Genomic DNA, 15,072 nt, shown 5'->3' with positions numbered 1-15,072 from the left:
TGCATCAGCCAATCCTCTGGAACCATGGGTCCACCTTACAAACAAATAAATAAACCATCATCAGTATTGTCATTCCCACCTAAGAATGGAGTGAAGTAAGATAATAAGAACAAAGAGAAAGCACAAAAGTTGAAAAATTATTAACAGCACTCAGGGATGAGTGAGGCTGGTCACTATCATTTTCAATGTCAGGACCAACTTGCCTAGCCCTGGGCTCCTACGCTCCTCATGGGGCAACGTAGGATTGGATGATGAATGAATGAATGAATGACAACCAATTAAATGGAATACCATACAAAACCATTCACACTGCATCTCAATCCATCCATCCATCATCTAATCCTACGTTGCCCCATGAGGAGCGTAGAAACCCGGGGCTATGAAAGTTGGTCCTGGCATTTAAGATGAGCAAACCCCAAAATTTCTCAGCTGCATCTCTTATGCTACACCACTTACAAAAATATAAATCACCATCACCATCATTCATTTACTCACAATTTTGGCTCCCTTAATTATCAGCTCCATCCCACAAGTTACATCTCCTGCAAAAACATAAATCATCCTCGTCCTCATCAACTCACTAAAACCATATTCCGCTCAAAACTGGGATATAAAAATATAAACATTATCTCCACTTGTCATCATGAATCCCTACAGAGGTGGGGTGAGCTAGGACACAGAAACAAAGAAAGAAAATGTATAAAAGTGGGAAAACTACCAACTGCACTCCCAGAGAAATAAGCCACACAGTCATTCACACATCGCTGACACCTTCAGAATCCTGGTTCCACCTTACAAAGATGAATATAAAAAGTGTAAATAATACAACTAAGCTGAGATGACTGTTTGTTCATGGACTGGCAATGCAGGTATGAGTGTGAGTTTAAGTGGTGGCAAAGAGGTAGAGGAGTCCCTTGGCGAACCCGATGATCTCCGAGCCCCCCAGTTTGCTCTCACCATACACTCGATCCACAAAACTGATGGGCACCTGGGGAAAGCACACTACAGTTAAGGACAAAGGCTGGCCCACTACTGTATGCCCCATTTACTCTGTTCATCATCGTCCCCATCACCCAATCCCAAACTGCCCCTTAGTATATGGAAATGTACCATTTTACTCTATCTTGGTCAAAAATTGTCATCTCTCCACCTATTATACTGAGTTACCACAAGAAATTAACACTAGAATACAGTGCTGCACTGCTAGTGATGAAGATGTGCTAAGGAGAGGATGTAGAGCCATGGTATTGTCTTCTGCCACTAAGTTACATGGAATAAGCTGCAAAAAAAAAAAAAAAAAGCAAAAATCCGGGGCAAGTCAAGGTAAACTGACTATAATCCACTGCATCTACTTCATATTTAAGGCATGTGCATCACCTTCCTCTCTAGTGCATCCTATCAAAGAAACATAATTTATATGTGGAGAAACATACCAAGTGTCTGCCACGTTAGGAATGCAGTACTTTAACCACTAGCAGAGGGAAGGGAGAAGCAGAACGAGTGAAATATTAGCTGACTGGTAATTATAAGTAAAATGATATATGCTAATTTCACATTAATCCCTTTGCGATGTGCTACTAAGGTATACATTTAAGGGTATATGAGCACTATGACAACATGAGGTACAGCATTACCTAGTGAATATTTCCCTCTCCAAAGAAAATAACAGATAAAAACAGCAACAGTCAATGCTACTGTATATGGTTCCCCCCTCAAGGTGTAAGGACTCGAGGATATGCTGCCACATCCCACCCTCCAACCTCACTAAACCTGGCCATCTTCTGAAGTGTAAAGGGTTACTGATCTCTGCTTGGCTGTCCTACAATAACAACTTACACTGACACTAACCTCACCAATGGTATATCCAAACTGTCGGGCCCGAATGATGATCTCCATCTGGAAGACATACCCCTTGCTAACACATGCCTCCACTATCTTCTGCAACACCTCCTTCCGGTAGAGTCTGCAAGCATGGGTATTCACCATTAAAGCCTTGAATCCAGAAGGTATGCTTTACTTTATTCTTTCTACCTTCAGGGAATGCTTATTCAAGTTATAATAATCACTCTTAGCGAGGAAACATACAGACATAAGTAAATGAGGTCAATGTCCAAACTTTGCAAATCTTATTACACACCTTAGATTTCTGTTTTCCCAACAGCTTCCAGCAACTGTTGGGATGTACCAGTGATTAGCTGGTTTTGGCACTTGGTTTAGCTTCCAGTCTACAGAAAACATCAGCTGTACCATAACCAACCCTAATACACAGATACCTTAAGAGAAAGCATGGCATCATTACATATATTACTAGCAGGGGTACCCGGCACTGCCAGGCCAAAAAGACGGACACTCTAATCCTATTTGTTCTAGTTCAATCTTTCTTTCTACTCCAGAAAGACCATATACCTCTTATGCTTCTGAAGAGGGATTATATGAGGTCCATGAACTTTCTATTTCATCTTTTGCAGACTAACGCACAGTATTTGTGTGCACTTGTTTACTATTACCAGTGACCTCAAATGACCTCAGAGGTCAACATCACAAAGCCTATATCCAAACTGGAGGTCATGTGAGTCTCCACGCCAAAAACTGGGCTGCTGGGTCCAGTCGTTTGAGCATGTGTTACCGTGACCTCAAATGTCCTCCGACCAGTGACCTCAAATGACCTCAGAATTAAGTCTATGTCCGAATTGGAGATCATGTGAACCTCCACGCCAAAAATTGGGCTACAAGGGTACCTGGCGATGCCCAGGCAAAAAAAGGAATCATTCTACCGGTGACCTCAGATGACCCAGATCTGAATTTTGACCTGCCTAAAAACCATCCTTGGGTCACCCTGATTCAGAATATATATGGGTCTGGGGGTCTCTGGCTCTTGGTTTGAATGTGACTGAAGGACAAACAAGCAAACAAACAAACAATGAGGCTCTTTTATATCTGTAGATGTTTGCATGTTTATGTGTAATTAAAAATCTCTCACATTAAAAGATTTAATGAAGGCTCTGTCTAGCCCTTCCAATGAGAAAAGTCTATCAAATTCTGGAAAAGAAAAAAACTGTCTGGAGATAGCAAGAATAAAATTTAAAAATGTAATACACCAATGGACTGAAAAGGCTAAAACTTTCTCAGTCACATCATCCTTTCCTGTTTATTCATGCTGCCCCAAGGAAACTTTTTCATATTCAGGGATGTGTCTATTTTTAGCTTACTTTTGTCACTGTCAAGCAACTTCATTGAATTTCATGACCACCTCTCACAATGAAGGGACATTATCTCCAGTAACTTCTTTAACATCAAGAAATTTTGCAATCAATATATATTTAACAGGCTCTTCTATTTTGGTGGCCTCCTCTTTTTCACCTGATTGTTTTCTACTGTGTTGGTTGCTTGATGCAGAGGGTTGTTAGAAAAATGTTTTTAGATATTTAACTAACTTTATGTAACCATACCAAGTGGGGATAGTAGCATATTCAGATGGTATTACTTTGCCATGCACAAACTCTTATCCTTTTCATTATGTGTTTTATGCAGGGACAGATGAGGCTAGATAATATCTTATGACATGTTTCTTAAAACATCAGTTGTAAATACAGTACATCCTCATTATCGACGGGGGTTAGGTACCTAAGATACCCGTCGATGCCTAAAACCGTCGATACCGATTTTCGTTTGGTCAGGTACCCTTTGTTTATATATTTTAGTATCCCTTCAATCACTCGTATGTAATATGCAGTTTAGTTTTAGTGTTTCTTAGAGATAAATTAGTTAAGCAATTGAAAAACTGAATATCATAATAAAACTACTTATATTAAGTAAAGAATTATGGAAAAAATAGCATAATCTCTGATGTTGATGCATAGTGGTCGTACACTGGACCTCAACTTGTAATGGCTGCTGTATCATCACTTCTCTCTCCACTTACACCTCACTCCATCTAAAAATAAAAGGCGAAACCAGCAGTTGTAGCCACCCATACGTTTACATAACCGAGTGTGTAAAAAAAAAAAAAAAAAAAAAAAAAAAAAAAACGAAAGCAGCAGTGGTGGTCATTCGTTTTCGTTTCGTTTTCGTTTTCGTTTTTAAAGGCTCCAACATGCTTGCATGTGTCGGCCTTGGTCACCTAATGGCGGCTCTCCACGCTGCATGATCCATTGCAGCCTCCCTGTTCAGTCCCTTAACCCTTAGGTCACACTTAATGACCTCGTCCCATGTCTTTCTCGGTCTACCCCTCATAACCCCACCCCCAATATTAACACTTCTCACCTTCCTCACCCAATTATCATCCCCCATCCTCTCCACATGTCCAAACCACCTCAATCTACCTCTCCTCATCACAACACCAATACACTCCAGTCCCATCCTAACTCTCAACTCTTCCATTGTAAACCCAGCCCCTCCAGGCCTTGGACGCAGGGACGCACTGCACATCCACCTAATCATTGTCATTTCTGTACGTCTGAGCCGGCGAATGTCTTCCTCCTTCACTGCCCAGGTCTCACTGCCATACAGCATTACACTCCTAACACACGCTGCATACAAAGACCCCTTAGCACGTAGTGAGTGCCCCCTCAATGTCAGGAGAGGCAAGAGCTCCCTGAACTTCTTCCAACCACTTCTCACCCTAGCCACAGAGCTAGCTCCAGCCCCACCTCCAGCACACAACATGTCTCCTAAATAACAAAACTCTTCCACACACTCAAGAGATTCACCAGCAAGTTCAATCCTTTCACGTCTGACGATCTCCACCTGCTCACCCCGGCACGCCGTACACATAAAATCAGCATTATCTCGCAGTCTACCTCTGATACCACTACATCTCTTATGCACCCATTTATCACACGCACCGCGCAAGATGGAATTACTTCCCACGCCCTTGTGGCAAACTGCACATGGCCACTCTCCCTCGTCTTTGACAGTACCGCCACCAACCCTAGATATCATCACTTTTGTTTTATCTGCATTTACCCTTAAACCCTTTTGCCCCATACCATCTCTCCACTTCCTAAACCTTTCCTCCGCCTCCTTTTCATTCTCTGCAATCAACACCAAATCATCAGCATACAACAACTCCCACGGGAGTCCGTTTCTAAAGTCACGTGAAAGGGCTTCAAGTACCATGATAAACAACATGGGACTCAAGACTGACCCCTGATGCACACCAACATTCACGGAAAACTCATCACTCAAATCTCCATTCACTCTCACCTGGGAGTGAGCACCCACATACATGGCCATAACCACCCTAACCAGCCACTCCTCCAAGCCAAGCTTTCTCATTGCCCACTTCACCACCTCTCTAGGGACTCTGTCAAAGGCCTTTTCCAAATCAACAAAAACGAAATAAAGATTCCTTCTCCTACCAATATATTTTTCCTGAAGCTGTCGAACAATGAATATGGCATCAGTGGTCCCCCCTACCTGGCATAAACCCAAACTGCATCTCATCAATATTCACTCTTTCTTTAATAATACCTTCTAAAACTCTCTCCATTACCTTCATTATCTGATCTAAAAGCTTTATATCTCTATACTTTCCTCTTTCCAGGGCATCACCCTTCCTTTTATACACATTTACAATTACACTCTTCAGCCAATCATCTGGGACAACACACTCATATATAATCCTATTTATCAGGTCAGTGACTAAACTCACCCTTATATCGCCTGAGGCCTTCAGCATTTCGGCAGTCAACCCAGACACACCTGCTGCCTTCCCCACCCTCATCCTGCCTATTGCTTCACTCACAGTAGCAGTATCAATCAAAGGCCAAGGGCCAGACACTGGATCTTCTGGCTCCAAACCTTCCCTGTACCAGTCAAACTCCTCATTCAACAACCTGTTATAATACTCTCTCCATGCATCTTTAATATCCTCACTGTTCACCACTACCCTTCCTTCATCATTCTTCACACACTGCTCACCTATGATATCCCGATTATCCCTCTTCACCTGACCTGCCACCCTAAATATATTTTTCCTTTCCCCATGATTTAGGTTATCAAGTAATTGTCTCTGTGACTCAGACTTTGCCCTGTATACCTCTCTCCTAGCCCTACGCTTGGCAGCCAAATATTCCTCTTTGCTACCACCCTTTTTCCATTCCCGGAAAAGCCTTCTTTTCTCCTTAATTGCGGCTTCTACACCCTCATCCCACCACCAAGTTACTTTATGTCTTGGTGGTCCTCTTGTCCAGCCGCATGTTACATCAGTAACTCTCAAGAAATTGTTCTTGAGGGCTCTGTACTGTTCATTAACGCCTCTGTCTACAGCTCCCTGTTCAGCCACCACTCTCCTCAACTCGCTATAGAAGGCATCCCTTACTACTTGGTTTTTCAGCTTCCATATTTTCCTCCTAGGTACATAAGTCCTCTTTTTCATCACTTGTTCTTTAAGCACCATATCACAAATCAATTGTTTGTGCTGCTGCACACACTCCTCACTTCCTATAACTTTAACATCCCTCACTAACCTCCTATCGGCCCTCCTAACCAGAAAATAATCTATCTGACTGCTATTTCCCCCAGACTCATACGTAATTAACCTACTGTCTCTTTTCCCAAAATATGTGTTGCACACAATCATGTCCGTTGCCTCCCCAAACTCGAGTATACTTTCCCCTTCTGCATTCCTTAGACCATATGCACATCCCCCATGCACTCCTTCATAACCTTGTGCTGCTTCACCTACATGACCATTTAAGTCCCCTCCCAAAATCACTATCTCATCATCCCGCATACCACCCGCTACACGTATTAAATCATCCCAAAATCTATCTTTCTCTGATTCATCCAATCCTGCCTGTGGAGCATATGCCGATATAATCACAGCTATCTTTCTTCCCAACAGAATTTTCACAACCAATTCATTCAATAACCAATTCATACGTTCTAATAACTGAGAATGTGAGGCAAGTGTTACGTTAGATCAGCTGTTCACACCGATCTTCACAACACATGCGTGGTGCTGCTAGCTCATACCAGAGAGACCACGCTCTCCTATTTACTTTCATTCTCAAGAGCTTCCTTTCATTCTTGATATTCCATTTCTCCCAGACCTAAATTTTCACGACTGTATGGCAGTTTATGCTATCAAAGATAAATCTTAGTCTAGCTTTCGCTAGGATCTTCTTTTAGGAAAATTCAACTCTCCTTATGCTCGTATATTTCATATTTAATCTCTGCTTAACTTTTGCAAGAAATATCCTTTACTGACAAAAAATCCAACTCGTCTTTAACATTATAACAAATGATACAGGAGCATGGGTTTTATCATATGTCCTGCTGCATTACCACACAACAGCACAGACACACGATCTTTTGCTGCTTTAAAGCCTGGCGCACTTTTCTCCTCCTTCAAAATGTACGTTCTTTTAGGCATTTTCTTCCACCACAGGCCTGTTTCGTCCGCATTAAACACTTGTTCAAGCCTGTACCCTTTCTCCCTTATAAGTTCAGCAAAGTCACGTGGGTACGATTCTCCTGCTATCTGATCTGCTGAAGCTGCTTCACCAGTCATCCTAATGTTATGTAGACCATACCTTTTCTTAAAATTCTCGAACCAGCCCTTGCTGGCTGCAAATTTCTTTTGCCTAGAAGCACCAACATTACTAGGCCTATCACCATTGTCATTACTTTCATCACCATCATCACTATTTTCACCTGCCTCACTTTCATCACCATTATCTTCACCAACACCACTGCTTTCACCAGCAAACCGAGCATAGAGTTGTTTTGCTTTGTTTCTGATGAACTGGGAGTCTAGCAGCACGTGTCGACAGTTTAAGTCCTCAATCCAAATATTCAGTGCCTTTTCCATTTTCACCAAGGCATCATCTCTCACATACATCGTTACTTTAGCCGATCCTGGTGTGCACGAAGCCAGAGCATCTTTAATGTCTTTTTCTCTCTGTTTTATGCCACGAACACTGGACTCATTCATGCCATACTCGCGACCAACCGCTGCATAGCTCATTCCACTTCTAAGTTTTTGTAATATTTCGTTCTTTACCTCCAAGGTAAGTATTTTCCTTGCTCTCTTAGCTGCCTTATTTCCAGTTGGAGTGTTACAAGGGCGCTTCGGAGCCATGATGATCGCGAAAGCACGATAGATGTGGCCGAACACGATATGAGAACAACAGACAAACGTGTACAGTAATCACTCCAATATCCGACGTAACAGAACCATAGGTAGGTCCGGATATTGGTTCTGTCCGGATATTGGGCCCCAGCTTATGGACTTGTACTTATGGACCCTAACTCAGAGAAACACCTATACAACTCCCTCTGGACATGCATAGCACCTATTTAAGACCCAAATCACACCAATAAGGCACATAAATGACTAAAATAAATGCAAAAGAAACATAAAATGAGGGTTTAGAAGTAGGTTCATACATTAATAAACATTCTGGTGACTGGCTCCTGGACTGGTACTTATGGACCCTAACCTAGCCTAACTCAAAAAACACCTTCCTACTGCACATGCATAGCTCCTAACACCCTATTCACACCAATAAAGGACATTAAAGAGTGAAATGAGGTAAGTATAGTATGGAAAAAAGTACAGTATGAAACATTCTTATGTCCGGATAGTGGGGATGTTCGGATATTGGGCGTCCGGATATTAGAGTGATTACTGTACTGATACTGTTGTTTGTTGGGTCGGCGGGAACATGCCGCGAGCAGCCAGAGACACCTGGCGGGATGGCGTGCAAACTTGCTAGGAGGTGCCAATACAATTCTTTATTTTTTTAATAATAATAATTTAACTCCCAGGAGAAAAAAACCCGTCGATAATCAAATCCGTCAATAAAAAAAACGTCGATAATGAGGGTGTACTGTAATCCCGAACAGGAAAAAAACAAGCTTGTGAGAATGACTGCTGAAAAAGAGGAGCCCATAAAATAAATACTGGCCATCATCAAAGCAAAAATGTTATTGGAAGATAAAAACCCTTGCTGACACAGGCCTCCAGTTTTTTCCACGTCACTGTTGCCTCATTCTCATCTGAATGTGAATCTTGTGGACAGCAGGCTGAAGCTGCCCTGTTCTTCTAGTCCACCATTCTCCATCTGGATGACAATGAGGGAGCTGAAAGGCATCTGGTCATACTAGAGTTCATTCACCTTAACTTGGCCCAGATTTCCATCCTCTTGCAACTTGTTTCATATATGCCTGTGGCAGAAATACACCATACTACGGCTCTAAATTCTCTCCATAACACTTCTTCACAACTGGCTCATATTCTAGTGTTAATGTGTTATTACTGCTCAGTAATGAAGATGGGAAGGTCACAATTTTAGGCCAAGTTAAAGTAAAAACACTGCATGAAAATGTCCCTCTCCAGCATCATATGGGCTTCGCAGTGCATCATGACATAATGGTAGACAAATAAGCACTAAAACACACCTTCAAGATGAACACAAAACCATAAAAACATCTGTTCACATTTCCAGTGTACAGGGACATGAGTGTCAAAGTGAAGACTGGAGGAAAAAATATAGATTTGAGGAAATATAAAGAAACTATGAAAATAAGCATGAACAAAAACAACTCTACCTAAATGATCCAGTCAAATCAGATGCCCCCGGCCGCAAGAAGATCTGTGTGATGTAGTTGGCTCCTCGACTGATGATCTTACGCCTAAGGTCCCAGCCGTACACACCTCCGTTCCCCCTGTACCGAGTGCCAGACACAACATCGTAGTTACCCTCACGCTGTTTCTTGATGAATTCTGGGATGAACTTGGGCTGTTGGGTGAGTTAGGAACAAGTCACAACATGGGATGTAAGGTAAGGTAAGGTAAGGAAAGGTGAGGTACGGTGAGTGTTGATATGGTTGAGATTGGTAATGTAAAGTCAGGGTCGGTTATGCTGGGTTAGGTTATGTTGGGTCAAGCTGGGCTAGGCTGGGGTAATAATTTTAGGATCAAGTTCAGTTATATTGGGTTTAATTAGCTTAGGGTTAGATGGAACAAATTAAGTCAGGGTTCGTTCATTCACTCACTTTTGAAGGCCCCAGCATGCTTGCATGTGTCGGCCTTGGTCACCTAGTGGCTGTTCGCCATGCGGCTCAGTCTTTGGCAGCTTCCCAATTCAGTCCTTTATCCCTGAGGTCACACTCAATGACCTCATCCCAAGTCTTTTTTGGTCTACCTCTTGAGGCCCTACCCCTGACAACAACACTTCTCACTTTCTGCACCCAATTATCATCCCCCATCCTCTACACATGCACAAACCAGGTCAATCTACCTCTCCTCATCACAAGACCAATACTCTACAGTACCATCCTACCCCTCAACTCTTCCATCGTAAACCTAGTCCCCCCAGGCCTCAAACTCAGGGATGCACAGCACATCCACCTAATCATCGCAATTTCTGTATGTTTGAGCCTGCAAACATCCTCTTTCTTTACTGCCCAGGTCTCACTAACATACAGCATTGCACTTTTAACATATGCTGCTTACAAAGATCCTTTAGCATGGAGGAAGAGACCTCTCAATGTCAGGAGAGGCAAGAGCTTCCTGAACTTTTTCCAACCACTCTCACTCCAGCCCCACCTCCAACACATAACATGTCTCCCAAATAAACAAACCCTTCCATACACTCAAGAGACTCACCAGCAAGTTCAATCCTTTCATGCCTGGCAATCTCCACCTGCTTTCCCTGACACACTGCATACATGAAATCAGCATTATTTTGCAGTCTATCTCTAATACCACTATATCCCTTATGCACCCACTTACCACAAACAATGAACAAGATGGGATTACTTTCTACACCCTTGTAGCAAATTGGACATGGCCACTCTCCCTCTTCTTTGACAGTACTGTCACCAGCACCAGATACCATCACTTTTGTTTCATCTGCATTTGCTCTTATGCCCTTGTGCCCCATACCATCTCTCCATTTCCTAAATCTTTACTCCATCTCCCTTTCATTCTCCGCAATCAACGTCATATCATCAGCATACAACATCTCCCATGGGAGTCCATTTCTGGAGTCATGTGAGAGAGTTTCAAGTACCATGATAAATGACAAGGGGGTCAAAACTGACCCCTGGTGCACACCAGCATTCTAGGAAAATCAACGCCAAATCATCAGCATACAACATCTCCCACGGGAGTCCATTTCTAGAATCATGTGAGAGAGCTTCTAGTACCATGATAAACAACAAGGGGGTCAAAACTGACCCCTGGTGCACACCAGCATTCTAGGAAAACTCATCACTCAAATCTCCACTCACCTTTACCTCAATGCATGAACCCAAATACATGGCCATAACCGCCATAACCAGCCACTCCTGATTCCAAGCTTTCCCATATCCCACTTCACCACCTCTCTAGGTACTCTGTCAAAGGCCTTCTTTCTTTCCTAAATATTTTTCCTGAAGCTGTCAAACAATGAATATGGCATCATGTTTTCTTTTTGATGTATTTTTCTTTCCTATATATTTTTCCTGAAGCTGTTGAACAATGAATATGGCATCCCTCTGCCAAGCATAAATCCAAATGGAATCTCATCAATACTCCCTCTTTCTCTAATCATACATTCTGGAACTCTCTCCATTACCCTTCATTATCTGGTCTAAAAGCTTTATGCCTCTATAATTCCTCTTTCCAGGTCATTACCCTTCCCCTTGTACACATTTACAATTATGCTCTTCAGCCAGTCATCTCAGACAACGCACTCATATATAATCGTGTCTATCAGGTCACCTGAGGCAGTCAACCCAGACTGCAGGAAGTCTGAATCAAGTTAGGCTATGTTAGGATGTTAGGCTGGTGTAAATTAGAATCAGGCTAGGACAGGTTGGGTTGGCTTGGGCTGGATTATGCAAGTTACCTCCAAACAATCATTTTTAACTTGGGAAATATCCCTCACATTCAAAGGGATAATGATGGCTATACAGTACATTATCTAATCCCTCCAGCTCAGAAAGTCTATAGTAACCAAAATGAAACTGTCTGGAAATGACAAAATATACCAATGAAATACATGATCTAAGTCAAGACTTAATAAGAACTGAACAAAATGGATAAAAAATGTAAATACTGAAGAACAGTACTGGCATGCAATAATCAGATGGTTCACATCTGTATCTTAGGCTAACCTCATCATTATGAAGGTACTTTTTAATTATGATTTTGCTATATCAGGGCAACTTTATTCAGCCCATGTAAGAAAACTGGAACTGAAGTTAGATACAACCTTCATTAAACCCTTCATAACTAGGTTGCTCTCCTATGCTGAATAAACTCATTTAACACTGGCAGCAACTAAAATAATAATCTGAGGATGGCAAGAACTGTAATCAAATCGATGTCCTCATGCTGAAGGTGTTACTGGGTGAAAACAAAACATATGAGACGCACATGATGGGAAAGGTCAGCATCCATGATGATAACAAAGTTGCCAGTGGCGTGTCTGATGCCGTGGATGTATGCTGTTCCCAGACCAAGCTTCTTTTCTCTAGGACGCAAAACCTACGGAGAAATAAATATACGGTACAGTATAGCTAGTAAATGGTCGATGCCAATTCTGTTTTGCTTACTTTGAGGAGAATGTAATAGATACATACAGTACAGTATATGGAAACAAGCTGGATGAAATATGTGCAGAAGAGCACAAGACGAGTTTGGCACCATATTGATAGTTGGCAAACTGAACCTATCTGGCAAGGGTTTCTAGTAAATGCTGAATAACAATTTTTTAAATTGTGGAGATAGTTAAGCTGGTGTGGTGGAGGCAGAATTTCAAAGTTGTGTGGCTCATATTATAATGTATGATGGCAATGGTTCAACCTTTAATGAAGAATGAGGCAATGGTCACTTAGTGCACAAATCATTTCATAGCAATGCCATAACAATGAAATGAAAGAACAACAATGTATATCCCACAGTACCGCATAAGGCTGGTTCTTTGAAAGCAATGATACGAAATAGGGAAGTGAGCATGGAAATTATGAAGGTGCTAAATGACAGTATTATGATACCAACTCTAATGCATGGGAAGGAAGCTTGGACTTTGTTGGAAGGACTCAAGTCAAGAGTGACAGCAATGGAAATGAGTTACGGTATCTGAGAGGAGCATGTGGAGTTACCTGGAGAGTAAGACTGACAAATAAGGAAGTGTGGGAGCATTGTGATGTGGATTTGAATGCGACAGAAAGCGTTACGACATACATTGTGGTGGTTTGGCCATGCGGAGATGATGGAGAGTGAGAGACTAATGAAGAGAGTTTATGTGAGTGAGGTGAAGGGGGGGAGGTGGAGTCCGAGGATGAGGTGGAGGGATGGAGTGGAGAGGTAAAAAGAGAGAGGGAGGTGTAAGCTAGTAGGGAGGACTGCGAAATGATGGAGGACAGGGTGATATGGAGGTGATTTGTTTGTGGCCACCCCTTACAGGATTAAGGCATCTGGCAACAGATACATAGATAGACAGACACTGCATAAGGCTGCAAATGCGTGGATGTTACCTTTGCATCTAGGGCTCATCAGAGGTGTATCTCAAAGTATAAATTTATTTGACATCACATTTTTCAAAGTAATACTGTAGTGCATAATATAGTTCGGCATAAAGTACAGTTAATAAAAGGTTAGTACAAGATCTGTCACACACACTTACAATGTGTTTGTCACCATAGATGTCCTGCAACTGCTTGGCCACTTCCAGTGTGCCATCTGGTGAGCCATCATCAATTACAATGATCTCATAGTCAATTTTGCTGTGAAACAAAGAAACTTAATATTACAAAACAGCAGGAATACACCTAATGGAAGCAAGATCTTTTTGTCATGGCAAATAAAGATAAATCTGGGATGAGGTATTTACCAACTGGCTTAGCTGAAGGAATTCTTCTTATGATCTACACGAATTAGACAATGACATAGACAATTGAATTCTGAAAGGACGACATACAGATAAACGAGAAAATATGTAAAAAGAAATAAACAGAAGCATATAACTTTAACCCTTTCAACCCCCTGATGTCTAGTATATTTCACTAAAAAAAATCTTGATAACATCAGACAACTATTTTTTGTGGTGAATGTTATAAACCAGCTCAACTAACATCCCCCATAAAAAAAATCTACAGCATATTCATGTTACCATCAATCATATTCAGCTTACAATAGATATCCTCTGGCAGAAGAAAATATGTTCAACCGATTACCTTTCATCGAAGTACTTGCAAAGCAGCCAGATAATTATGGGCAAGTTTTCCCTCTCATTGTAGGTCGGCAGCAACACTGAATATTTGTCTCTTGCCATATTTCCAAGTTACGAAATAAACAAAAGGTAATAATCACACAAAGGAAAAACTAACAGGTGGATGCTATTGTCCCTTCTTTATACAACTCTAATTCCTCTGAGAAAACATACAATAAGGATGCAACTCTTAATAACGTGATGAAAACTGTTAAGAAATTTGATGGGATTTCGGAAGCCTTATGTTCGCGTATCCAAAGCTGGCAGTTCCACGGTAGGTTGTCCTCACTGGGATCCACTTTGCATCTGTTCAAAAGCCGGGCCACCTGACTCCTGAGCCACGTAAAAAAGTCACAGGTGTTGAGAGCGTGGCTGTGTTGATTGGACCCCCTTCTGTCACGACCCCACGGCCACTGTTGTGTTGTGTTGTCATTTGACGTCACCTGGCTAAGGGATCATTAGACTTTCATCAGAGAAATAAGTATTTTGCTTATATTATTGTAAGCACTGTAATATTTCATTAATTATAATATGATCAATTAACTTTATCTCAATGTAGATGAATTTTTTATAGCTTATCTTAAGATGATCAATGTTATAATTTATTACCGGAGAAAAATTGAAATATGTATTAATAGGATATGGTATACTGCAAAATATAAAAGATCAGCAGAAGCGTTTAATAGAGCATATGTAGCACTTTGATTGCATGTTACTCAAGTAGCGCGATTTCGCTTCATGATGTGGTAACGCATTTAAAAGGTAAATATATTCTGGTGGTAGGTATTTCAAGCAACAAGCAATCGTCAAACATCCATCGGGTTTAAGCATAAACTGAGCAAAGTTATCTTTTAGATTATTA

At 41.5% G+C, this 15,072-nt stretch overlaps 1 protein-coding gene across 1 annotated transcript; it reads right to left on the bottom strand.

The window, feature by feature from the left end:
* Positions 1 to 486: 486 nt before the first annotated feature.
* Positions 487 to 14,412, bottom strand: Dpm1 (Dolichyl-phosphate mannosyltransferase subunit 1). The gene is made up of 6 exons (XM_080285586.1): positions 14,176 to 14,412; positions 13,626 to 13,725; positions 12,374 to 12,484; positions 9,559 to 9,749; positions 1,849 to 1,963; positions 487 to 988 (listed from the first exon to the last, which is right to left on the bottom strand). Exons 1-6 carry the CDS (start codon positions 14,271 to 14,273, stop codon positions 884 to 886), a joined length of 720 nt encoding a protein of 239 aa, XP_080141712.1. The 5' UTR covers positions 14,274 to 14,412; the 3' UTR covers positions 487 to 883.
* Positions 14,413 to 15,072: the final 660 nt, after the last annotated feature.

This window comes from Coenobita brevimanus, chromosome 107, assembly GCF_032717465.1.
Source record: "Coenobita brevimanus isolate Jiangsu-jjx chromosome 107, ASM3271746v2, whole genome shotgun sequence".
NCBI lineage: Eukaryota > Metazoa > Arthropoda > Malacostraca > Decapoda > Coenobitidae > Coenobita > Coenobita brevimanus.
The sequence above is the reverse complement of the archived record's forward strand: the minus strand, read 5'-3'. Positions and strand labels throughout refer to the sequence as shown.

Bases quoted from the DNA above. Each gene is read 5' to 3' on its own strand.
- Dpm1 (XM_080285586.1), bottom strand. From the start codon at position 14,273: ATGGCAAGAGACAAATATTCAGTGTTGCTGCCGACCTACAATGAGAGG. The intron at 13,726-14,175 runs GTAATCGGTTGA...TTTGTTTCACAG, and splicing joins TGCAAGTACTTCGATGAAAG to CAAAATTGACTATGAGATCA. The intron at 989-1,848 runs GTTAGTGTCAGT...TGCTTTCCCCAG, and splicing joins TTGGATATACCATTGGTGAG to GTGCCCATCAGTTTTGTGGA.